Source organism: Antedon mediterranea, chromosome 2 (genome assembly GCF_964355755.1).
Source record: "Antedon mediterranea chromosome 2, ecAntMedi1.1, whole genome shotgun sequence".
In the NCBI taxonomy this organism is placed as follows: Eukaryota; Metazoa; Echinodermata; class Crinoidea; order Comatulida; family Antedonidae; genus Antedon; species Antedon mediterranea.
Window position 1 is genome coordinate 8,929,596 of NC_092671.1, and position 25,707 is coordinate 8,955,302.

Consider the following 25,707-nt stretch of genomic DNA (forward strand, 5'->3'; position numbering starts at 1 on the left):
AATCACTATTACTAATTGGCAAATGTTTGTCTTTTGAAATTAAGAATAAAATGAAAACAATCAATCAAAGTCTGTTAGTGTATACTAAAAGACAGAAAGATTAACAGCACATTTCGTGCTTTGCGCATGCCCAGTCCGAGTTACCCATTTTTCAGCCGTAGTGAGATATAACCTTCCGCGTGATACAGTTTCCTAATGTTTATAACTGCCTAAAGGCGCGGCGCGAACAAGTAGAATATGCCTATTGGCCGTACGCACTTTTTTTCTTGAAGGTTGTGGAAACTATTGAATTTTCTCTGTTACAGGTTTTGCATTTGTTCTGCAACATCTACAAAACACTTCATTAAAACCTTGTCTAAATCTCCTATTTAATGCATTATATATCAACGGATTTAAAGAGGAGTTAAACATTGCTAAAATATATAAAATTATAATCAATCTGCCATCCATAATTTGATATACTGTTAAAACGTAATATGTATACAATGGCAACATACACAAAACATAAACAGTGACAGTCACAAATAATGTTAAGAAAACTTTCTTTTCTGCTTTATCTCTGCGTTTCGTTCCACTTGAATGTTTTGCTGTATCACGTGACTTGCGTAATGATATAAGCATGGCTGTATACATAATTATTAAGATTGAACTTATTGTCCAAATAAAAGCCACATCAACAAACATACCGTACTTATCAAAAGTGACATCATGACACACAAAATATGTATTGACGTCAGTCATATCAGGCCAGGGGTAAGTACCCTCCGTAGTCTTTAACAATTTTCCCACATTGCAACATAAGTTTAAAAACCAAATAATTGCACACATCTGTACAGACCGCGAAATAGTCCCGAATTTAGTTTTTTTAAATTGAAATGGTAGACATATCGCCATACATCGTTCAATTGACATCCATACAATAGTTACAGCACTGACTCGTGTTCCAACATACATTAAATATCCTTGTATTTGGCAAAACCATTCGAATTTTAACTCGTTTACGTATATTTGGAAGCGAATAGGGCTTTCAATATAAGACTTCAATGTAAAAGCTGGTACATCTATCAAGTATAACGTGTCAGCTATGGCCAGATTGGCTAAATACACGTTAATAGCCGTCCACATGTACCTTTTATTCACTATCACAATAATCGTCATTACGTTACCAATAATTCCTATGATAATCACTATAGGCATCACGATCGCAATCATAACTCTTTCAAAAGGCGTATATATTAATGAGGCTAAATAGGCGTCCCACCAATCGGCGTAACTTGAGTTTTCGGCCGACGTTAATGCGTTGTCGTCACCGTATGCGTTACCAATGGTCGACGACGACATTTCGATAGAGAACTACTGTAAATGAAACAAACAATAATTGGTTATTAGGAACGTATGTTTAATTAAGGAACAGTAAGGCACGTGAAAGTAGGTGTACCACGGGAAAAAATGTGCTAAACACCTGACGTGAAATGTACGGTTTGCTCCGGTACCCGTACATAAGGTACAAAGTCAAGACTTGAATCCATAATCTTCACTGAAATCGAATAATATGAAAGAGGTTTAAGAGACTAAAGCACGGTTTTTGCCATGTGGACTATGATGAGTCCAAGAACAATGAACTGTTTGGTGTAACGAATAATGGGTTCATCAAATGTGTGGTCATAGGCCCTACCTGAAAAAACCCTGAAATTATTTAATATTTAGAAGTCTTCGTAAAACTATCTATAGGCGTCTGTCCGAATCGAATAGATATTTGTTCTGTTAACTTAGTATACATTACACTACGTTATTATTGTACAATATTGATTAATAGAAGTTGATTGACACAAATCTTATAAATTCTAATTTTAATTGTCTCACAGAACAAATTATGTTTCGTAAAAAATCAATGTCCCGAGCAATCAAATATTAGCGTATGTGTCAAATATAACTCATGATGAGCACTACTCAAACGGTTGTCAACTCAACGATTTCGTTAAATTAAGATTTAAATTAATCCATACACGTCAGAACAAGGTAACTGCAGTTCATCCATATAGTAGGCGTACACATGTAAATTTGCTCGCTGAAAGAGAGAATATTAGAAAATTGACATGGTTGAAACCAGGGAAGAATAATTCCTGATACCAGTCAAAGATACAGAACTTCTCCAGATACAAGACAATGCCTACGAGTTCACTAATAAATACATTTTTACATAATTCGAAAAAAAATTTTTGGTAACGGCTAGAATGTCATCTTGTTCTTATACCTTTTCTTGATATTGTTATTGAAATAATTTTTTGACAAATACCAACGAGGAGGATAACATTACTGAATATTTTGGATCTTAAATCCATAGAGATTATATTAGTACTTACTTAGTCTAAGTTTATTCATTATTCTTTGATTAATAATACTGTATTAATTTGTATTTGCAATATAATATATATTATCAAAGATAGTTAAACTATATCTTCTTTGATATTATTGCATTATTTTATTGATATATTTTGGTCGTAGAGGGCGCATCTTAGCAACCGTGCACAACACTACACAAAACACGAAGACAACACACGATAATAACAAAATGTAGTGGAAGTTTATTTTTAATTAAAAAACAAACCCTGTAATTTTACAAGTTATTGGTATGTTCCATAGTTTTGACATGAATTTGGTCTAGACCTAATAAGTTTGCTAGGCTAAGCCCTACTAGCTAGGCTAGACTAGGCCTAGCCTTGCTTGGCCCTCCCTGCTGGGCTGGGTGGGCTAACTAAGGATTGAAGGGAGAAAGCTAGCCTCTAGCTAGGCAGCAGCCTAGAGGGGTATTCAGGCTAGAGTAGGCCCTATTCTTACCGAGTGAGCCACACAGCAAAAGCAGATGTCTGAGGTATAAAAAAAGTGGAGTGGGGGAGAAATCTGGGTATAGGCTAGGCTTAGCTAGGCCGGCTTTAGTTAGTGGCATAATATTAATAAGATATGGCATAATGATTTAGGCCTAGCCTAGGCCTATAAATGGTATTTTTTATTAATTTAATAATTAATAATAGGCATAGGACTATTATTATTAAGTCTGTATTTTATCATTATGTTTTTATTAATATATTATAGCCTACTTAAAGCTCAAACGTTTACAATCGACATGCCGTCACTAAATATTACCAAGAAAAATCAACGAAATAGGACAATATCAAAGTATGGAATTGAGGTTGTCAATAATTTGACATGGAGAGGCTGGGAACCTGGAGGTGAATACACCAAACATATTGTGCTTAAAAACGTGCTGGTGAAAACGCAGAAGATCAAATATAGGTAATAACCCTAGGCCTAGTCCTTTTCATACTTTATCAATCAATCAACTCAGTTCCCATGTATTCGCAAAAGTAATTTTAACAGTTATTTATTTTTGCTTTTATTTCTATTTGAAAACAGAAATCTGAATGTGATTGCTTTACATTACAAAAACACATTATTATAAATATGTATACTGGTAAAAGTTAGTTTGACCAATCACAAGTTGAAGCAGTCATTTACCACTTAACTAAATACCAAAATTCCATCAATTTGTAGTTTTCATGCAGAATAAATCTATGGATAAGCTCACCAATTGAGGTTCATCCTAAAACAAAATTTAGATTTCAATTAAATATAATTTAAAAAGATGTAATACAAAGGTAAATTTACCACAAAATTAACTTATATTATTTCTTTTTTTTTATATTTTTCCAGTGTCCCAAATTCAAGATTTTTCTCTACACTTTACCCTGAGACTATTGTTCTTAGTGCTGGAACACAGTTTAGTTTGCCAGTGACGTTCAGACCTCTCGATAAAATACAATATGATGATAAATTAGTATTCAATACCTCCGTAAGTACATTGCTTTTTTATGTTTATTTTATGTTTATTTATTTTTTATTTTGTTCAAATTTCAGGCACAAAAACATATAAAACAAAACAGCGGTGCAGTACCCTGAGGATTGCCATGAGTGCAAGCACTATCAAATTGGCTCTTCATATACTGCACTTGAACATATAGAAGTGAAATAATAGAAATACAAAGATATACAAAATTGAAAAGTTCCTTTATCAACAATTACAAACACCCCTAATAGTGAACTTTACATTTGTGATGACCTGCTGTAAGACCTACTATACATTGGCCTAAAAAATGTATTAAGCTCTGTCTACACTACAACTAGTTTGATGTGCACAAATATGCTAGTGATATGACATCATCATGTCCATATGGGCACATCACATTTTTTTTGTCACATAAAATTTGATAGTAGACAAAGCTTTACAAGTATTACAATATACTTATTCACTTCCCTCCATTTTGTTTGTAGGATGGTGTATTTGAAGTTAATTTGTCAGCAGTCTTGCCCAAACATGACCTGTCTTTACCGAACGAACTCAATTTTGGAATGTGTGCAGCATCTGATAATGTACAGTTAACTTTTGAAGTTTTCAACAAAAGGTAGCCTAGAAATTTATTTTATTTTCATTTAAAATGCATTTAATATAGTACTCAGTACTACAGAAATTACGTTCACTGGCAGTGTACAAGATATATTAAGAACAAGAAAATAATAATAATAATATCCTGGATTTATATAGCGCCTAATGTTGTGAAACCTCTAAGCACTGAAAATTATTACACCAGTCATCCCATAATGCAACTAGTAATCAGCGCAAAGTTGTGTCTTGATCTAACCGCGTTCCCATTTATACACCTGGGTGGAAAGAGGGAAACGAAAGTAAAGTATCTTGCCTAGTACAGCAATAAATAAAACATTCTGGGAAAAATAGTGTTTTGTGATACTCTAGGTTCAGAATCTAATTATCTTCGTACAAACAAAAACTTATTTGGCTAGCTTTTATTTATGATGTGTTTTAGTGTATACTGGTCGAAAGCCTTTATATAGGATTGTAGGTCTGTGTAAATACTATTACTGTATAATGAAAAAGATAAATCAACAACTTTTTGTATTGTAGTGAGCTGCCGACAAAGTTTATGTGGGCTGTAAGTGAACCATTTGTTATCCAGCCACCAGAGGGCTCCCTTCAACCAAAGTCTAAATGCCAATTGGTTGCAACATTTAAACCAACTTCAGCTTACGTTCATGAGGGGGTTGCTGAAATTCACTATGGCAACAACTTCACATGCTGTAAACAACTTAAACTCGAGGGCATAGGTGATTTGTTTTATTTTATTTTTATTTTTAAAATAATTTATACTAAACAATGCTAGAATTTGTCCTACTAAATTACATTATAATCTTTCTTTTTTTCAGCAAATCAAATTCCTATATATTTCTCTGCACATTCTTCCTTCACCACATCCATTTAACGTTTCTTTTGCTGGCCATCCTTTTTCTATAACAAAATCCACACTGAAATGAAAGTTATTGTATTGGTAAAATAATTAATACTAAACGTTGCTAGAAATTTGTCCTACTGTACAAACTAATTACTTTATAAGAGCCTCAATATTCCCTTTTTTACTTCCTTTTTTACTTCATCCATGTCTCTTTGCATCTTCTTACTTCTCCACATCCATTAACCTTTTCTTTTGTATCCTTTTCTATAACAACCTCCACTGTTCTCCACATCCAAACAATGTCACTTCACTCTGTGATCCCTCACATTTGAACAGCATGTAATTTTTTACCCACAGTATTTTTATCTGTGCTACTTCCAACTCTACCTCCAACTCTACCTCTGTTGCAACCCAAATCATTACCATAATCTTGATCTGGTTGTAATTTCTACTTTGCTTTTACAGGTAAATATCCGCATTTACTGGTTTGTGGATCAGGTGACAAACCAAATGCCATCACCAACCCAGGGATGGAAAGCATCATAAAGTTTGGAGACGTTGCGATTGGGAAGACTCATGAGAATATGATAGAACTGCATAATTTATCACCAGTAAGCCAACATTCTCTCCATCCCACTTCTTAGATTTGTGTCTTTGGATTCTTGAATGTGCACCACCTCAAAGATGGTCCACAACAAATTAAGTAAATCTTCTATCAGTGAACTAAAGAATACTTAACGATCAATAAGAAGACAGTCAACACAGTTTGTTTATAAATAGACACCTTTTAGAAACAGTTTTCATCAGGTGCTTGATTCGTGGTTTATTGTTCTTCTTCTTCTATTTTAAGGAGCAAACTTCATAGTTGAAGGCTACTGCTCCACTAAGGGTTCCATTGTGACATCGGCAGCCAACTACGGCGCCAATACGTCTGTCCGCGACAGTGTGTGTGTATGAATGAACTAGTACACCGGGGTAACCCCCTACTCGTCTCGAAAGATGTACTAGGTTCTTTAAAGTGCACATGAGCCAGATATACACTGGACCTACGGTTTATAGTCCTTATCCAAGAAGACTTGTTCTACCACCAGAACCATGGAGCGAGTGAGCCTCGAACCCTTGCCAATGTTATGGCTATGGATTTCGGTTCCACTGTCTTAACCGCTCGGCCACCACTCACTCCTCACTCACTACTTATTAGTATTGTATACAATTGCTTGAGAAAAAAAACCATTTATTTTGAAATTTAGTCAAATTAGTAATCTGTATCAAATAAGAATGGACTGTTTTCATTTATTAAATCATATTTAAGTATTAATCATTGATTTTGAAGATTTTTTACAAATAGATTATGAAAAATTTGTTTTGTAAGGTTAAAGCGCCGTTCACAATAAACCATCCAACAGCATCTTCAAGAATGGATACAGTTTTCACCTGCAAAGAGACAAGAGGCATTGTACCTGCAATGGGGATCAGTAAAATACCAGTAAGTCATTGACATATATAGCTATTTGCCTATTAAAAACAAGTCTGGGGCCACAAGTAAGTTTCCGGTTTTCTTGTCCTTCCTGATAGTCTTTGACAGTTGTCTGTATTATGCTGTTTGCATACAACTTTGTCATACCTTTTTATGGTGGTTTCTTTTTCAGATATCATACATACCACAGACTGTTGGCTCTGAGAGTGTAGATTATGTACATGTTCGAGCTATTGGAAATGTAACTAAAACAGTGGTCAAGCTGGTTGGTAAATGCAAAGGTATGTCTACAGAAACACTCCTTGATGGCTTCAGGTTTGGTTGTCAGGAAAGCTATATTTATTAATGAGCCTAGCGCTCTAAAGCTTTGTCTACTCTATCAAACTTTATGTGACAACAAATTTGATATGCCCATATGATGATGTCATATCACTATCATATTTATGCATATCACACTACCATTTGGGCACAACACACTATTTTGTCAAACTAGTTTGAGAGTAATTGAGAGTTATATGGTGTAATGGTAAGGAATATTATTGATAAGGTGTGAAAGGCATGAGTTCGAGACCAGTCTGTGCCATATTGGTTGTAACTTTAGGCAAGATGTTATACTCTCATCATTCAGATATTATGATATAAAGCCATTGGTACTGTACTGCCCTCTCTGGGAAACAAGTATTGTACTGAATAGATCATCCAGTATAAAGAAGACTAAATAAATCAAATTAATTCAAACTTGCTTACTCCTCAATGAACACAGTGTGTTGTATACTATTAAATGCTTTGTTATTTCAGAAATATGTTTCTCATCTCATTTAACTATATTTTTAGGCCCAGAAATCAGTCTAGGATCAAACATTGTAAATTTTAGTCGAGTTGAAGCTGGCACACTAACCACAAGAACACTAGACATCGTCAACGCATCTGACGTTCCTGGTGCATTTCAGGTAAAGACTGTAACTTTGCAAAAGCTGTTTTTAGTTTTATTTTGCAAATTCCTTGCCTGGTTCCAGGTTTTGTAATTTCATTTTTGTAACTGTCTGCATTATCAAAATCAAAGCTTATGTTGACTAAATTATAAAGAATAATAAAAATGTGAAATTGAAGAAGTATATTAGGCTCTTGTATTGTAGCATCATTAAAAAGTAAAATATTACATTTATTTTATAAAATGCATTCAAGAACTGACATAACCAGTAAGGATGATTGCCAACCACCAAAGTTGAAAATTACATTATCTGTATTTGCTTTTTATTGTTACTGTATACCAATGCCATTTGTAAATACTATTACCTATTTTCCTTTGTCGTTTTCCACTTTCAGTTTATAGTTGATGGTGAAGAAAGCGTGTTTAAGTTCAGCGTAGAATGTGGTACAATGAATGGTAACACGACTACAACAGTAGTTGTCCAGTTCGCTCCTGTGCACCCTATCAACTACTACAGGAGGGTCACATGTATTGTGCAGAATCAGGTAAGTAATTGTTTAGATTGCAACTCTTAATTAATTGTAACTTTAAGAAAAGGCAAAAATATGTTACATATAACAGGCTTCTACTAAATAATCTTTCCACTCCATATGCCATTCTGACGAAATTGATGATTCAAAAGTGACTATTTTCTAAAGCTCTGTCTACACTATCAAACTTTATGTAAAAAAAATGTGATGTGCCCATATATGGACATATCACTACCATATTTTGGCAACATCCAACTAATTTGTGTAGACAGAGTTTTAGAACCTAACTCGAATCTAAACATTGGCATTACAAGAAGAAAACTAGCATTGTAACAAACAATATTATATATAATATAATATATATTTATTTCAGGAGCCACTTTTTGTTGATTTGATTGGTACGTGTCATACAGAGCTTGGTAAACCACCTGTTCTGGAACCAAAGCACATTGATCGCTACAGAATCCATGAGGCTAGGGGATTCTCTATGTTTCCACCAGAGGTAGGAACTTCTACACTAAACTATGTTTACACTATCAAACTTTATGTGACAAAAAAAATGTGATGTGCCCATGTATGGACATGATGATGTAATATCACTACCATATTTTGGAATATCACTACCATATTTGGGCACATCACACTATTTTTGTCAAACTAGTTTCATAGTGTAGTGTATTGTGTGTCAACATATCCTTGGTCAACATCTTTTCACCAGTGGCATACCACAAAGGCCTAAGGCCCATGGTTTGAGAAACCTAAGTGACCCTCCAAGTTCTAGCGCTCGGGCGTTTTTAGCCTTTTTGGCATATTTTAATGGTGTTTTTCCCTCTGGGCACTTCTCATGGGCTCCATAAGCCCCGGGGCCCGGTTTAGCCAGTGAGTGCTCATAGTTGTTACACCATTGCTTTTCACTCGTCTCTTTCCCAAATATCAAATTAACATTCTCAAAATAAATGAAAGTATATTTTTATTTTTTAGCACTTGAATGAGATGTTGAAAGCTGGCAAGTTGCAGTTGGACAGCGATGGTTACCTAATGATGCCACAAGCTGAATCTTTTGAAAACTGCCTCAAACCACCATCAGAACAGACACCTATGACTGAGTTTTTTAATGATGGATATTGTATAAAAGACAAGGTAACAAAATGCAACAATAAATCAGTTTTCATGCTAAATATTTTCGGTATCATAGGTAAATTCCATGATACAACATCACATGTGTTCCACATGTGACACTAAACTAACCCTTTGTATAACCTTCCATGGTACAGGGATCACATAGATACACAAGAGAGTTTGTATTATATTATGGAATTTGCCTGGTAGTGGACAACTATTGGGATGTGGAGATACAGCACTGAGATTCGGTTGCATAAAATAACCACTGGAAACTTTCTATCAAAAGTCCCTATTGTGACTGAAAAATATTTGTATGAGAAGGAAAAAAATTAAAAATATTACCTTAATTAATTTAATCAATTATATTTTGTTCTAGACCTACCCTCTGCATGTCAGCATAGATACAAACCAAGTGGACTTTGGCTGCTGCACCAAATTGAACCACATAGGATTCAAGACTCTAAATGTGACAAATAACACTAAAGGAAAAGTGACTATTATGTGGATGGGTAGTCCAGATAACACCTTCTCTGTGTCACCCGTGACGTGTGACATCCCACCACTTAAAATGACCTCTTTCAGAGTCACCTTCAAACCAGTAAATATTTTTATTTATATTTTATATATATGAATGAAATAGTAACAGTAATGCAATATAAGGAATAAATATACAGTAGTAACTTTAGATGAATTTTAGTTTACTCAACAATCCTTTTCATTTATTTGAATAGTTGAATATCAATATTACAGGCATAGAGAAACTCTAAATTACCCAGTGATGTAGCCTACTCAAAATTATTTAATCTAACAAAATATTTTGAACGTCATATGCAGACCTTTTACCATTAGACCACTGGGCCTACATAATATGGTTCAGATTCAATTGAATAGTGACTCTTTTAACATTCTCAGAATGCTCAATTTTACACAATGCAACAAATATCTCATCTTGTTGTACTATGGTAATATTCTAGGTTTAAATATTAATACATAAGTGAAATTAATACAATTATTTCTCTTCTTCTTCTCTCTGTAGAATTCTCCTAATCAATTTTATGGGTCAGAACTAGAAGGATATGCCTTTTATAAGGTGAGTTGTAAAGTTTAAACATTCCTGTTTTCAATATTCTGTCTTGTTATTTAATCATATACAGCCTCTCCATTTGACATAAGTAAAATTTATTTAATTAATTCTTATAGAGTATGCGTGACTATCGCTTGGTACAAGATGAAACATTCTGCCCCCCATGGTGCATGACGGTTAATGCAATTGGACAAACATTTCAGCATGGACAGCAAACATTCATGCCACGCCTCATCTTTGATAAAAAGGAATTGGTAATACACTTGTATTTAAATTGTTTTGTTGATTTCTGTTTGTCTCCCTCAAGCTCTAATAATATGTAGTAGCTTACATTGAACTCCCTACAATTAATTACCAGTAACATTGTGTATCTGTTTTTCAGGTTTTCCCTGCTGTTGATGTTAATGGATCTGTTTACAAAACAGTTCTTATGACAAACTCTGGAACAACACCAATACGCTACGAGTTTGACAGTGATCCATCTGGGTAAATTGAAGTATTAGTAATTATAACAAACATGCCTGTGTCTTACCATTTGATTGGTTAATTTCATATTATGTGCCGTTGAAAATTAGTTCTACTGAATGGTAAAAGATCTATTCAATTGTTCTATTTAATGTTCTATTTCACAGCAGCTTTTTTAGAAATTGTTAAAATGTTGTGCAATTCAATGTTTGTGACTGTTGACTGTTTCAAAACAAACCTGTAGTGTGAGTGAGTGGCCGAGCGGTTAAGACAGTGGAACCGTAATCACGTAGCCATAACATCGGCAGGGGTTCGAGGCTCACTCACTCCATGGTTCTGGTGGTAGAACGAGTCTTCTCGGATAAGGACTATAAACCGTAGGTCCAGTGTACACAACTTGCTTGTGTGCACTTTAAAGAACCTAGTACATCTTTCGAGACGAGTAGGGGGTTACCCCGGTGTATTAGTACATCACAGCCACTGATCACCAACTGGGCCCTCTGGGAGATCAGTCTTTGACTGAAGAGGTCACCCAGTATAAAGATAAAACAAACAAACAATAGTGTAAATCATATATAACTAACAGCCAAAATCGGAGTGTTTTAATATTGTCTTTATGTTGATATAAATTTTGCAGTACACCATTTTTATTAATTATGAAAAGAACTGTTGAAATTTTGTATCGCAAACTTTATATCAACATATTTATTTTGCCATGACAATATTTTCCCTATTCAACTCTAAATATAATAGAATAAAATAAACATTCCTTATTTGTATATTAGTGATATTAATTCATAAAAAAATATTCACACTTATAATATAAATACAATTTTGATTCTGTTCTTCATTTAAAAAAAGAAAATGTAAACAGTACAAGGAATTTGTTCTTATGTTGTTAATGTTATTAATTATTATATTATTAATAATTTTTCTTCCAAAGGTCATTTATCGTGAAACCAAGTAAGGGTTTGTTACGGGGTAAACATCAGTTGTTTGTGGTTCGTATGAATCCAAAAGAGTCTAAAATATTAAAGCATACGTTTAATTGTTCCATCAATGACGATTCAAAACATACTAAGCATCTTCCAGTTAGCGGATCTTCAGAGCTGCCTAAAATTTTGCTTGATAACCAAGTAAGTTTAACAAAAAAGTGCCATGTGCCTAAATATGGTAGTGATATGCCCAAATATGGTAGTGATATAACATCATCATGTCCATATATGGGCACATCACATTTTTTGTTACACAAAGTTTGATAGTGTAGGCTGAGCTTTAGAACTGATAATTTATAGCATTATGATAATTATTATGATCTCTTTATAGGGCACACTTTTCTTCAAACCAACATGTATTGGGACGTCATCAAGAAGAATGTACAACGTTAGAAATATTTCCCGGATACCCCTACAGTTTGAATGGAAGATTCCTCCTGACGACACAAGCTTTGTGTCTGTGTTTCCAACACATGGCACCATTATGCCCAATGAAATTCAGGTACGTATTGTTTTCAGTTTTTAAACTACGCCAGTAGGGCAAAAGGCACACCACAATAAAGACTACCGGACACGTAGAACTCAAGTAGAATAAGATCTTTATTCGTCAAAACCAAATATCACAACAATAACATAACAACAAGCGGCCATGGTATGTGAGTCAACCCTGATAGGGGCCGCTAGACTGGCGCTATTTAAACTCATGAAATACCATTGTACTGTGTATTACTATATTACAACACAATGAAAGTTAATTTTTTTATTTAGGAAACTTTACCTTTAGAATAGTGGCACTCTGTGGTGCACTAAAAAAATAATAATCAACAATATAAACATTAAAAATATGTACAAAAAAAATGTATCTCCATTTGATTAGTTGCTTCATTTAATATTTATCTATTTAATTGAGAAACAGTCATTATTTGTATTATATTGACCACAAGTATTGGTTCCTTATAGACACATGAATGGACGTTCACTCCAAAGCAACATCAAAAATATGTGTTGAAGCCGTACATGTTGGTAACAGATAGCAAGCACAGTGGGTAAGTGTAGTGTTTTATACGCTGAGACTGAAAAATTATCTATTTTGTAACTTTAACCAAAAGTCAAAATATGTTGACCTTTTCAATAACAGGCTCCTACTAAATAACCTTTCCACTCCATGTGCAATTCTGACAAAATTGATGATTCAAAAGGGTTTATTTTCCGTCTACACTATTAAACTTTATGTGACAAAAAAATGATGATGTTTGGGCATATTGCTACCATATTTCGGCACAATTTTTTGTCAAATAAATTTTGATAGTGTAGACAGAGCTTAAGTCTTAACAACTCATAACGTGTAATAATTAATTATTAGTTGTTAAATAAAATTATAAGTTTGTTTCATTTTGTCTTGTAGGGATCGGAAGAAAATTAAAAAGTTCAGCTTAAGAGTGATAGGAGAAGGTTCAGCCGGAGAAATTAAGGTAATAAATTTAAGACAGAAAAAGTAAAGATGTTGATAATGATGCTGCATAATAGTGATAAAAAGAATAACGGCAAGGAAGGTGAAGATATAGAAATAATGATAAATAATAATAATACTAATGACAAATTGTTAAGACGATTTTTTGGTCGAAACAATCAAATTATTTTTGTAATGATTATAAAGTAGAACCCTGAATAGGGATTACCTGTGATATTAAAATCTATATTCCGCCTCTTTAGTTTCACAGGAAAATGTTCTCTTAATAGCTTTGTCTTCCGAATAGGACACGGCTTGGGATGACAGACAAACTTACATTGACATTAAAGTAAATGATAAATACCTTTTTCAGTTATAATTTATTTAAAATTATCTCTTTCATTAGGCTGAAAAAGAACATATTAATTTGTCCGACATTGTAGTAGGCACTGCCGTCACCACTGGCATGACACTTGTAAATTTAGGTGATTGTGGGCTACATTACAGACTTCTAGTTGAGCAGAATCTTGATGGTTCAAACTGGGATGAAACCATGGCTGATGACCAACCAGGTATGATCTGATGGACATTTCTTTTGGGGTGGCCATGTACTTGTAGCCTCAAACATATTCTTAATAATGTTTTCACTTGGTATAGTTTATTATGTGTGGCCTGTTTCTAGTAAAGCCAAATACAGTAATAATAATAATAGTTCATTCTTATATAACGCTCTACAAGCAAGCTTCTCTAAGCGCTGAACATTATTACCCCAGTCATTTTTAGGATCAAACACGTATGGAAACATACTCCCATAATGCAGCTAGTAATCTCTTCTTAATTTAAGCCTGTTTTGTTGTAGTGTGTTTTATAATTGTTTAGCATTTCTGTTTTAATTTGATCTACTTTAACTTTAAATCTATTTATCCATTAATATACATTGATATACTTTTTTCTTTTTCTCCTTTCAATGTATAATTTTCTTGTTTGTTCATCAGTTTGATAATTGTGATACTGGAGTTGTATTTCTTTCATACGGCCTCGTGGAAGAACACATTTTACTGTGAATGAGCCTTCATTTTAAAATAAATATTTTATTTTTATTATTATTATATTATGTCGACCATACTCCATCTTAATTCTTCCAGCTGTAGAACTTAACATCACTCAGGACATCTTACCTGCGAGATCAGAACGCAAAATATTTGCGACAGTAAGACCTGTACGGCGAGTTGATTACACGTTCCGTGTCTACTACCAAATACTGATGCCAGATGGAATTGAGGCTGGAGTTCCAATTGAAAATGAAAAGCAGTTACTATGCGAACTGTCAACTACCGGTGTTTATCCAAGCTTAGCGATTACAGATGCCAGATGCTCTGGCAGTGCGAGTGGAGTCAGTAAAGCACGATTGTGGAGCCTACTGTCTCTGGATAAGTTAGTCTTCATTTAGATTTCATTTTTTTAAAAAGGACTTATTTCATGACGCTCATTTTGCTTTGGAAAATAAGTTGGGTTATTATCAATGTTATTCCAATATTTATATTTTATAATAAAAAATAGAAATTTTAAACCCAAAGCAAGGCCGTAGCAAGAAGTTAATAACAGATGAGGCAAAGATCCTTTAATATAATTATTAATATAAAATATTACAAGCTGTGTATTGGGGTGGGTAGTGACAATTTGAGATTGAGACAAATGAGATGTGATGAGTGCTTCGTCTGCCTCATGCTGGCTATGGCCCTGAAAAGGTACCCTTAACATAAGGAAGCTTCTGAGAAATTCTCAATTTTGACTCACATTTTCTTATGAAAACCTTTTATCAACTATTTTTTCATCGGCATCTCAATTTGAACAATTTCACAGATACTTTATTTATCTAACGCAAAATTTTGAATTTTTTTTTACAGTTTGAATGTTTGCCTTGACTCTGATCCCAGTCCAGAAGAACTTATGTATTCGCGTATAACACGCCACAGTACCAGAAGACGAATACCAGTACACACAAGATCTATATTGGACTTTAACTTTGGCGCAGCTCCTTTAAGATCTGAACCATGTCTTTTACATCTGATGGTTGAGAATACTGGCACTGTGCCAACTGAATGGTAATTATGATATTGATTATGCTGTTGGGTGAACCTTCTATGGATAATATTAATTAGGGAGGAGTTATTACAGAAGTTAATACCTTTTAATAATTGTTGTAAAAGAAAAAATATCTAGGGGAATATTTAGAGGAAGCTGAGGAGTTGTTTTTAACTACTTCTTCTTCCATTTAGAAGCAAACTTCATATTTAATAGTGCTCCACTATTACAGTTGTTGCAAAATAAAATTAAAAAATAGCTTGATTTTGTTGAGCCAGCAAGGTCTTGCCGCCGCGGCACCTTCACTACTTAAGCTAGTTACTAAATAGATTTATAAAACCACAATGGTTTCAGTCTTTGAATTTGAGACTTTTACAATTCAACTTATATTTTAATGTTTTCTATTTTGGAGATGAAAATTTGTATTAATTTATTTTAGGGGTTTACTGTTTCCAAGTGACTTACAGTTGGAGCTAGAATACTGGGCAGAGACGGGAGAATTTGATTCTGATGAGCTTCACGAGGTAAACTACATTTTTATTTTATAAAATCTGTTCATATGCAGTACTATTATGGATTTATTCAAGAAGAACTCATACTTCCATATTCAACTCATATTATATTACTGTGGGAACACTTGCTGTATTATAGAATCCAATGGAAATACATTACATGGTACATTTTACAATACAGTAGAACCACTATTTAAGATGTATTGTCTCCCTGAAAAATATTTTTTTAAATTTTTGTTGTTGAATATTCCATTTGAATGTCACATAATAGTTATTATATTGATTTCGACCAAAAATTGGATCGAAACAAAAATTATTTACCTGAAAAAACTGGAATTTAAAGCAAAAAATTTTCAAATTGGCTGCCAGCCAATGAATTTTTGGTTGAATTTAACCAGTTATTATGTTATTTTATAAGTGAAAACAATATTGTTTCCATTTTTTTTCTACGGAAGTGATTCACTTTATTAAAACTACAAAATAACCTATTCAAAGTCTGATTTAGATAATCGTAATTTTTCATGTTTTTGGGGGACAATACATCTTTAAGGGAGACATTTGGGACCGAACAAAGTGTGCTGTAGTGTTAAAACTCGCTTATTTTGTTTCATAGGAAAGTGCCCTCTCAATAGAATTTTCCCCAATAATTGTTAAAAGGTGTTATTGCCTCTGATTTTGTTTTCATCCACTTTTGTCTGTCCTCATCCTTAGAGATATCTTTTTACTTATTATTAATAAAGAAAACTGAAGATAATAGGTTCCTTTATGTGTTAAATATTCCGCTTGACAAAACTTTTGACTTTATTTTTACAGATGAGAATAATGGACAATAAGTTATTTGATGTCCAGCCAAGAAAAGGACATCTTGATCCAGGCCAATCTGACACGATAACATTAACATACAACCATGAATTTGCAGGGACTGACCGTTTACCAGTCCTCTTCAAGGTCATGAGAGGACGTGAAATTTTGGTAAGACTGAAACTTAAAGAAATTCTGTTGTATTTCATGCCTAGAATTACCACCCAAAATAACATTAACTTGGGAAGTACAGTATGTTTACACATGGAGTAGGTACCAAAAGTTGGCGACTGAAAGGTTCTGTGCTGACTAGGTTGAAACGACCCTAGGCCGTCCAGGACCTTTCTGTCACCCACTTTTGGTACCTACTCCATGTGTAAACCTGCAAACACTATAAAATGTGTTGGAGTTTGTCATAATTGAAAAATCTTGCCAGTAGTAACCTCACATGTATGCAGCATATTGTCTAATGTTCAATCGTTAGCTTTCTATATGAATAACTTTCTTTGTTCTTTCATCAGTTAAACTTCATTGGTGTTACTGTGGATCACTGTAAACCATATGTACATTTTCCTGGCAACAAGCACATGTTCTCACCAGTGCCTGTGGGTGGAGTAAACAACCCCAAACAAGTTTATGAATTGTACAATGGTGGCGCTGTTGAAGTTACGTACCAGCTTGATTTGACAGCTCTAGATTATGTTCAAACAGTAAGTTTTTAATATACAAGTATCTTTCTCATGTTTTAAATATAGCGTTAGTTATGCATTATATATCTAGATGGTGATTTTAAGAGTGAATTAAACTCACTGCAGAGCCGCTCTCACATGTTACATGAGGTGAGCAGACAAACATCTCATCTAAAGGAGAGTAAAACTCTTTTTTACAGTGTTTATTGTTATTGCAACAATATCATAAGTAAAACAACCAAGATGTTAACAAGCCATTAAAAGAATGTGCTTTGTCCAGTATCTTCTTAAGCTCTGTCTACACTATCAAACTTTATGTGACAAAAAAATGTGACGTGTTTATATATATGGACATGATGATGTCATATCACTACCATATTTGGGCAGATCACACTTTTTTTGACAAACTAGTTTGATAGTCTAGACAGAGCTTGAAGTATGAAATGTATGGAAAGTAAATGCTCTTATCGTTCTATTTTTAGGAAAACTTTAACCACAAAGTATTTGAATGCCTGAACCCTACTGGTTGGGTACAACCTGGACAAACTGCCAATGTCCAGTGGATCTTCTCACCACTTGAGGCAAAAACATACATGGTAAGATTAGATATGACTTTTAATCATGTTCTACTCTACTAAAAACAGTGATTACTTCACTACCAATGAAAGTCATGACAGAAAAGAATTCTCACAATTAAATAAAAAATATCATTTTGAGGAGAGTGCACATGAGCCATGTCTGTTTTAAAAGTAATTTTACCTCAAACACAGGTTGATGTTCCTATCCACATAACCGGAGGAGACACAGCATTGATAACATTCACAGGAGTTGGGTATGATGCACGTGTGATGGGAGACACCATGCGTCTATCAGACCAAACCCAACTGACAGGTGTTCCGCCAATTCAGAGTGTTCCAATTCCGGGCCAGGTAAGATTTTCCATTTAATACATTTCATTTACTAGTGACAAAATAAAACCTAATGCTCTGTCTGAGCCTCATCCTGCACACTAACAAACTCTGCATTGCATTTATCTACAACGAATGGAGTAGTGGACAGAAAACAACAAATTTGAATGTAATATGTAAACAAGGAAGGAGGTGGGTAGAGAACAACAAATCTTAAGCTCTGTCTACACTATCAAACTTTATGTGACAAGAAAATGTGATGTGCCCATATATGGACACAATGATGTCATATCACTACCATATTTGGGTACATCACACTTTTTTTGGTCAAAGTAGTTTGATAGTGTAGACAGAGCTTAAGAAGTGTTTATCATTTCTTTTTATTGCAATTTTTTTCCAGCTGTTGTACCTTAGTGAGGAGCGTATTTCTCTTGGAAACTTAGCCCTCTTTAGCCAAGCACGAAAACCAGTATATCTGACAAATAGGTCACAGGAGCATTCAGTGACCTTTGAATGGTATGTGACCAGTAAAGCGCATAGTCAGGTCAGTATTTTCTTCAATATGTATTTTATACAGTTTTAAGCCTTAACCTTTTATTGCAACCCAACACCAACGTGGAAATGACCTTTGGCCATTTTTAGCTTTATGTCATCAAATTTTATTTGCCAGTTATTACATTTTAAAAATCAAACTATATCAAATCAAATTATATAATGTATAACCTTTAACCTCTTGCAGATGATTGACATCCAACCAGTGAGTGGTAGACTTGCACCAGGTCAGAGCACTGTCTGTAAAGTGAACTTTATTGCAAAAGAGGAGCCTTGTTTCTATGATTTGGACTTGGTGTGTGAGGTAGGATTCTATGTTGCTGAATACGAGCTCTGAATCAGTAGAACACTTACTTCGGGACACCCCCAATCTGGGAACACCTATTCATGTGAAAGAACGAACAAAAATATGTTATGCTATGACCAACCTCTATTTAAACGCACACTTTCCCATGAAATAAATAAGTGACAATATATTTTTAACTCTACAGGCAACACCTATTCAGAGGTTAACTCTAATATGTGGACACTTTGGTGGGTCCTGAAGTTATCCTCGTAATTGGAGTTCTGTTGTATTTTTATTTGGGAATTTTCAAAACCCATTTTTGTTATTGTAGAGAAAACCGCATATTTTATAATGTCAACTTTAACTCAAATAACATTTCAATTTGCTGATCTTTTTTGTTTCATTGTTATTTTTGTATCAAAGACTATTATTTCTGTTTAGATTTAGTAATTGATTTAATTTGTCAAATTAATAAGTATTTTATATTTTTGCAGGTTACTGATATGACTGTTATGGATAACTATTTAGAAGAGCTGAATAAGTGGGAAACGGAACTACATCGACAAAAATATGAATTCTCAATAACAGAAAAAGACTTTAATGGGGTCCGTACCATGTTTATTTGTTAAATGTTATGCTATTTCTGTTTATTTAAAATAGTTGGTTCTTTAGCCCATTACTAATTTCTCAAATTTAATTAATGTCTTTATAGATGGAAACATGTTCACATTAAAAACATACACACAGAATACGCTACATATAATACTATCGTCTAAAACGTTTTGTTAGTGGAGTTCTTGGTATTTAAAGCCTTGATTGTTGGATCTTACACATCGTAACCTCTAAGTGATAACTCCACTATAAATTGACTTGCCCTGTAAAATAAATATATTTTTATTTCATCAATAACATTTTAACATTAACAATTTATTGTATTTATGTATAAAACCTTAGTTATTCATATGACATGTACATACAGTAGGTCAATTTAGATGGTAATTTAATAATAATACCATTATTCATGTGCACTTTTGTATTATCTTGGAATAATATCATTTTGGAATAATTAATGATAATTATGAATTATTCTGATTTTGGCAATCGATGTAGGCTACATAACTTACTTGAAACTTAAAACTTATTGTGTGTGGGTATATATTACATAATTACCCACATTACACATAATTTGACCCACAGTCAGTTATACTTCAAAGCCCAGAATGGTATTAAAGTCCTTATTTGACCAATACTTGTTCAATTTTCCTTCAAAAACGTTTACAGATGTTGCGTTTAGTCATATGGCAATGCGTTCCAGTGATTTAAAAAAATTAACATCAATTTATCTGATTTAAAAGACCCAGTTAAGTTTTATTTTACTTTTTTATTTAATTTTTATGGTAACAAGGATGTGCTGTAGTAAGTTTTTAAACAAAAGCTTTAAAGTTATGTTCTTACATTACCGTTGCAATAACATTTTATTTTACTAGGACAATTTATTTGTTACAATTTCTATATATAGTTTTTTACATCTACTTAATAATTGAATACATTTATGTTTCACCAGCATGTTCCAAACAAACGTTTGTGTGAAATAATTAAAGAAGCCCAAAGGGTTCCATCTCCCGAGTACAAGAAATACCATACACTACCTCCAATAAGAGATAGAGATACAGTTACTGACCAACACGATGCAGAAGGAGACAATGAACTGGTCAGTTCATTATGGCCAAAACCTGACCCACCGGAACCGTTCTTGCTGCATTTAGGCGTCACTACAAGGACCCATTCGATTGCCGAATTTCAGAATAACTTTCCAAATGATGTTGAGAAATGCTTTATTGATAAGTAAGTTAACATTTTTTCAGATATCTATGATTGAACATCACTTAGTGGCACATAGTAATGGCATCAGTGTATACAGTCAACTCTCCCAATACCGGACACCTTTGGGCCGGCCAAATAAGTCTGGTTTTCCAGAAAGTCTGGTATTCGAAATGTGTTTTTAATGGTAAATATAAATTTGGGACCTTTTGGTCCTCAAAAAAAGTCTGGTATTGGGAGAGTTTCTGGTTTTCAGAGAGTCCGGTATTGGGAGAGTTGACTGTATATATTTAAAAACAAATTAAATTGATTGATTTAGAAAATAATTATTAATATTATTCATCTCCATTCAAATGCATATAACATTTAAAAGTAATAATGAGTAGTTATTATTCAGGGTATATTAATTTCATTCAACATTTAAAAAAACAACAAATCCTGTGGGTGAAATACTACGAGATAAAAACATCAAAAGTACATTTGGCAATCAACTATTAAATGAGTGAACTATTACTATTACTACAATTATTTTGCATTTTTATAAAGACTACTATACAGTATACAACATTTTTAAAAATGAAACTAAATGATTTCACAAAAGATGTTTTAACATCTTTTGTGATATCATTTAGTTTCTGTATTATACTATTGTATGTTGGTCTGATCAACAAATACAACTAATTGTGTTGTTTGTTTTGAAATATGTAAAAATATTATTATTTTTCCCGATTAGCTAGACTGTATTATACTATTGTGTGTTGACCTGATCAAAAAATACAATTGTGTTTGTTTTAAAAAATGTAAAACTATTATTATTTTTCACGATTAGCTAGACTTTTCTAATATTTAAACTAGATTAGTAAATTAGCATTTCCCTGTTGACAAACGCTTAAAATTAACATATCTTAAAATATTAACATAATCCATTGAAACAAATCTCACTAATTGCTCTAAATACAACCTGCATATGTATTTGTAAGCCACTGGTACAATAGATTGGATCATTGTATGTAAAACAACTATAATTAAATACTTAAATATTCATTTATATTCAGACTTTATTCGGGGGGGATGGAATTTTTAATAATAATAAAAAACAAAACTAAAATTTGGTTTTATCCCCTGCCTACTACAGGAGTATGAGCAAAACTTTGAATGCCAGTTCAGGACACCAGCAAGAAAATATCGAGTCACAGTACTGCAATGAAGAAGAGGGCAACACTGTTGGTCTTGTTGTCGCTAACATTATACGGTAACAGTTAATATTTTTGTTTAAAGACTCCTGTTCATAGAATTCTAAACACAAGAGATATTCATTCATTCATTCAATCTTTTATTTCTGAATCTCTGGTCCATAGAAAGTAAAAATTACATATAAATGAAATAAAATAAACAAGACAAATTACTACTACTCATCTCAGGATAGCATTCCACCTGGAGAGCATGTTTGACTTAACTAAGACTTATAATCGTTGAGACTAAAAAATGATTAAGAAGACACCTTGTTTGTAACCTCTGTAAAATACAACATGATACGATAGTAAAACTGCAGAACAATACAAGCAACAGTAAACATATTAAATTGAAATGTTTATAGTAAAGCTAAAAAACTACATTTTGAAGACACCAAATTGTGATAATATAAAGTACGTATTTTATAAACCATTAACAATGGAAAATGTACTTCAATGGAAATGAAGTGTAATAACATTATTATTATTTTTTTATTACCATTATAACTACTATTTATTTAAAGGTGACATCAATTGCAATATGTTTGGAAAGCATTATAATTCACTTTATTTATGTTTGTTGTAATATTACCGGTGTTATCTCATTAGCGCTTACCATATGGTGGAGCTACAGCATATAACAGCAATAACCTGGACAAATCATACTTACAAATATCAGTGTGAAGTGTTTACATAACACATTTGAATAGTAATTATGTAATGAGTTGATGTGGTTTGATAAAGCAGTTAAACATTGGCTAGTTCATATACTTCTGGCTTTTATTTTATATTCTTTGAAAATAAAAATTGAATTGTGGTTAGATTACATAAATAAAAAAAGTATAATAATCTTTAAAAAAAACAAGGTAGAGTCGAGAATGTCAAAGTTTATTATGAGAAGAAAATATAAAATATTCATAAATTCTGCATATTGTCCTTGAATATTTACAGCTATTGTAATTATAATCAGAACAGTTTAATTAATATTAATTAATACCTTTTTATAGAGGCCTGCTTGATGATCACGATTTCCATAAGGCACTAAGTGAAGTTCCCAGGGAACCTATTCCATATTTTAGCCAGTTCAGCGAACAGCCAGTAGCAGTGTCTCGAATGGAACAAACATCTGCTGTACAGAGTATGGGTTCCCTTGGGAAAGAAGATGACCAGGATGAAGAGAGTATCATAACAAATGTAAACAAAATAATTTATTTGCCATTATATTTTACTTGGTACTGATAACATTATTATGAGTTTTTATCTAAAAACATGAAGCTATCTGAAATAATGTTCCAACACTTTAATATGCATTGTGAAAAGCAGATTTTTGTTTAAACTTATAATAAGTAATAGTTTCACTTAAAAATGTTGAAAAGTGAGCTAGAAAGGGTTGGGAGGAAATTCCTGAGAAAAATCAAGTGAACAAAATTAAAAATTGGCTTTATAGATTTTATGGGCTTACATTTACTTAATATTTTTGATTTTAGACTTCCGCTGCAAGGTCTGTAAATTCTGGTTCTACTGAAGAGTTAGCACCCTCTGCAACCGGTGATCAACGATCTGTCTACTCCCATACAGATGAAGATTATGAACAAAGTTTGCAACAGGAGCAGAAGAGGATCCAAGAACAAACATTAAAAAGGTTTTAGTAAAATGTCTCTTTATATTCATTAATCTGGGTTCTAGTCAGCGATTCCACTTAATATTGGTAAAATACATTTTGGCACATGTGGCGTTTTATACATATGATACTTTAGAGCTGGAATAACTATGCTTGTAAAGTAATACCAAGGCAATCTAACAACAGGACACTGAGCTCGCCTTGCCAAGATTGGAACTTGTAACAGTCCTGATGCATATTCTCTGTGTTGTGCGTTGTCCGTTAAGGGGTGTGGAACTGAATATGTCGCAGCCACAGATAAACCTTTTGATCTCCTGAGCTCATTATCCTGTTGTTAGATTGCCATGGTAATACTAACAACATCAAAAAGACATTAATGAGAGACTTGGGGTAGTTGGTATAATTTTTTTTTTTTTTTTTCTATACAAACATTTGTTTATTTTCTTTGTAGATTGCCAGAATTTGGAAACTTCTTGGAGTCTATCTTTGAGAATTCAATATTTAATATTATCTCCGAAGCATTCCAGGGCAGTGTGAATCTAACGGCTAGGCCACGTATCATAGCACTACCCCCTACTTCAAGCCCAGCCCCAAGACTAGGCTCAGCAGGGTCAACTGATAGTAGGCGGCCAGGATCAGCTGGTAAAACATCCATTGGCGGATCTCTTCCGAACCCAGTGATTGTTAGAACTTCTAGTGCTGGGTCAGCATAGATATTAACCTAACAATATAATCTATGTACTTAATAAACGTTTTTTCCCTATTGAAAGTTATCCATTTGTAAATGGAATTATTTGTTATATATACCTTGAATATCTTTAGTTTAAAAAATGTAAAATATATTTTCTATTTTTTGTCTGCACTAACTATAATATATTTGAATAAAATATAATTTAATTACAATAAGATGATATTTATTTAAACAACATAGTAAAAATGGAATTGTGATTGGTTGAACCTTTAATTTGACATTCAGTACAAACATACAAATACAATACATTAGTTGTAGTGGCACAGTTAGGTTGGCACCATGCTTTTATCAATCCTAGTGTCATGGGTTCAATTCTAGCATTATTTTTCCCTCAGTCAAAATCACATACACTGTCAAGAATATTCTATTTAATGTATATACAATGTATACAAATATAATTAATTAATTACTCAAATAATCTTCAAAAGAATCTAAATATCAAATTTCAAGTAATTTGTTACAATATTATTGTGGTTTTAAATATATAAGTATGTTTATTTGATAGTTGAGTAAAATTGACTTCCACCAACCATAAATATAAATACTGTACATACATCTACAATACTGTAAATGTTTATTATTAGTTTCAACTTATAATAAATCACAAGTGTTTTGAATTCTCAAATGAATAAGGTATTACATTTGATGTCTAAAAAATTTGGTATACAGTGCAGATAACATGTAAATTTCAACTAAATTACTATACTACGTAGAGCCCCCCCCCCCCCCCTTAAAATTGGTACTTAACAAACTTTCACTTTATTAGACGGTAAATGATTTAGGTTTACGTTGATTTTTTACATGAATGGTTTGGGTTGATGATATGGGACTTTTAGCGGACTTTGCTTGCCGTAATGTAGTACTAAATTTTATTCCATAAAATACATTACTACAGTATTCTGTTTTATTCATAGTGCCAATATTTTGAATTGAATGGTTTTCAATGACTTTACAATTCGTAGTTTCAATCTTTCGAGCATTTTAATTGCCTCACGTGTTTCTTCCTAATCGTTTTAGTAATACAGTTCCAAATCCGTTACAAAAATAAGTATTTTACATATACCAGCATATGTTTATATAAGTTAAATAAAT

At 33.0% G+C, this 25,707-nt stretch overlaps 1 protein-coding gene across 1 annotated transcript; it reads left to right on the forward strand.

Moving 5' to 3' along the window:
• Positions 1–2,546: 2,546 nt before the first annotated feature.
• LOC140040283 (cilia- and flagella-associated protein 65-like) lies at positions 2,547–25,689 on the forward strand. The gene is made up of 36 exons (XM_072086089.1): positions 2,547–2,630; positions 3,094–3,294; positions 3,712–3,850; positions 4,330–4,460; positions 4,979–5,178; positions 5,769–5,914; positions 6,676–6,789; positions 6,953–7,061; positions 7,615–7,730; positions 8,107–8,256; positions 8,615–8,743; positions 9,223–9,381; positions 9,740–9,961; positions 10,400–10,453; positions 10,564–10,701; positions 10,830–10,933; positions 11,856–12,048; positions 12,239–12,409; positions 12,868–12,953; positions 13,313–13,379; positions 13,764–13,929; positions 14,503–14,791; positions 15,265–15,462; positions 15,882–15,966; positions 16,768–16,926; positions 17,277–17,465; positions 17,927–18,040; positions 18,215–18,373; positions 18,753–18,896; positions 19,092–19,208; positions 19,685–19,795; positions 20,755–21,035; positions 22,147–22,263; positions 23,251–23,437; positions 23,731–23,885; positions 24,316–25,689. Exons 2-36 carry the CDS (start codon positions 3,125–3,127, stop codon positions 24,575–24,577), a joined length of 5,331 nt encoding a protein of 1,776 aa, XP_071942190.1. The 5' UTR covers positions 2,547–2,630; positions 3,094–3,124; the 3' UTR covers positions 24,578–25,689.
• The last annotated feature ends 18 nt before the right edge of the window (positions 25,690–25,707 follow it).

Bases quoted from the DNA above. Each gene is read 5' to 3' on its own strand.
- LOC140040283 (XM_072086089.1), top strand. From the start codon at position 3,125: ATGCCGTCACTAAATATTACCAAGAAAAATCAACGAAATAGGACAATA. The intron at 3,851-4,329 runs GTAAGTACATTG...TTTTGTTTGTAG, and splicing joins AATTAGTATTCAATACCTCC to GATGGTGTATTTGAAGTTAA. The intron at 12,410-12,867 runs GTACGTATTGTT...GGTTCCTTATAG, and splicing joins TTATGCCCAATGAAATTCAG to ACACATGAATGGACGTTCAC.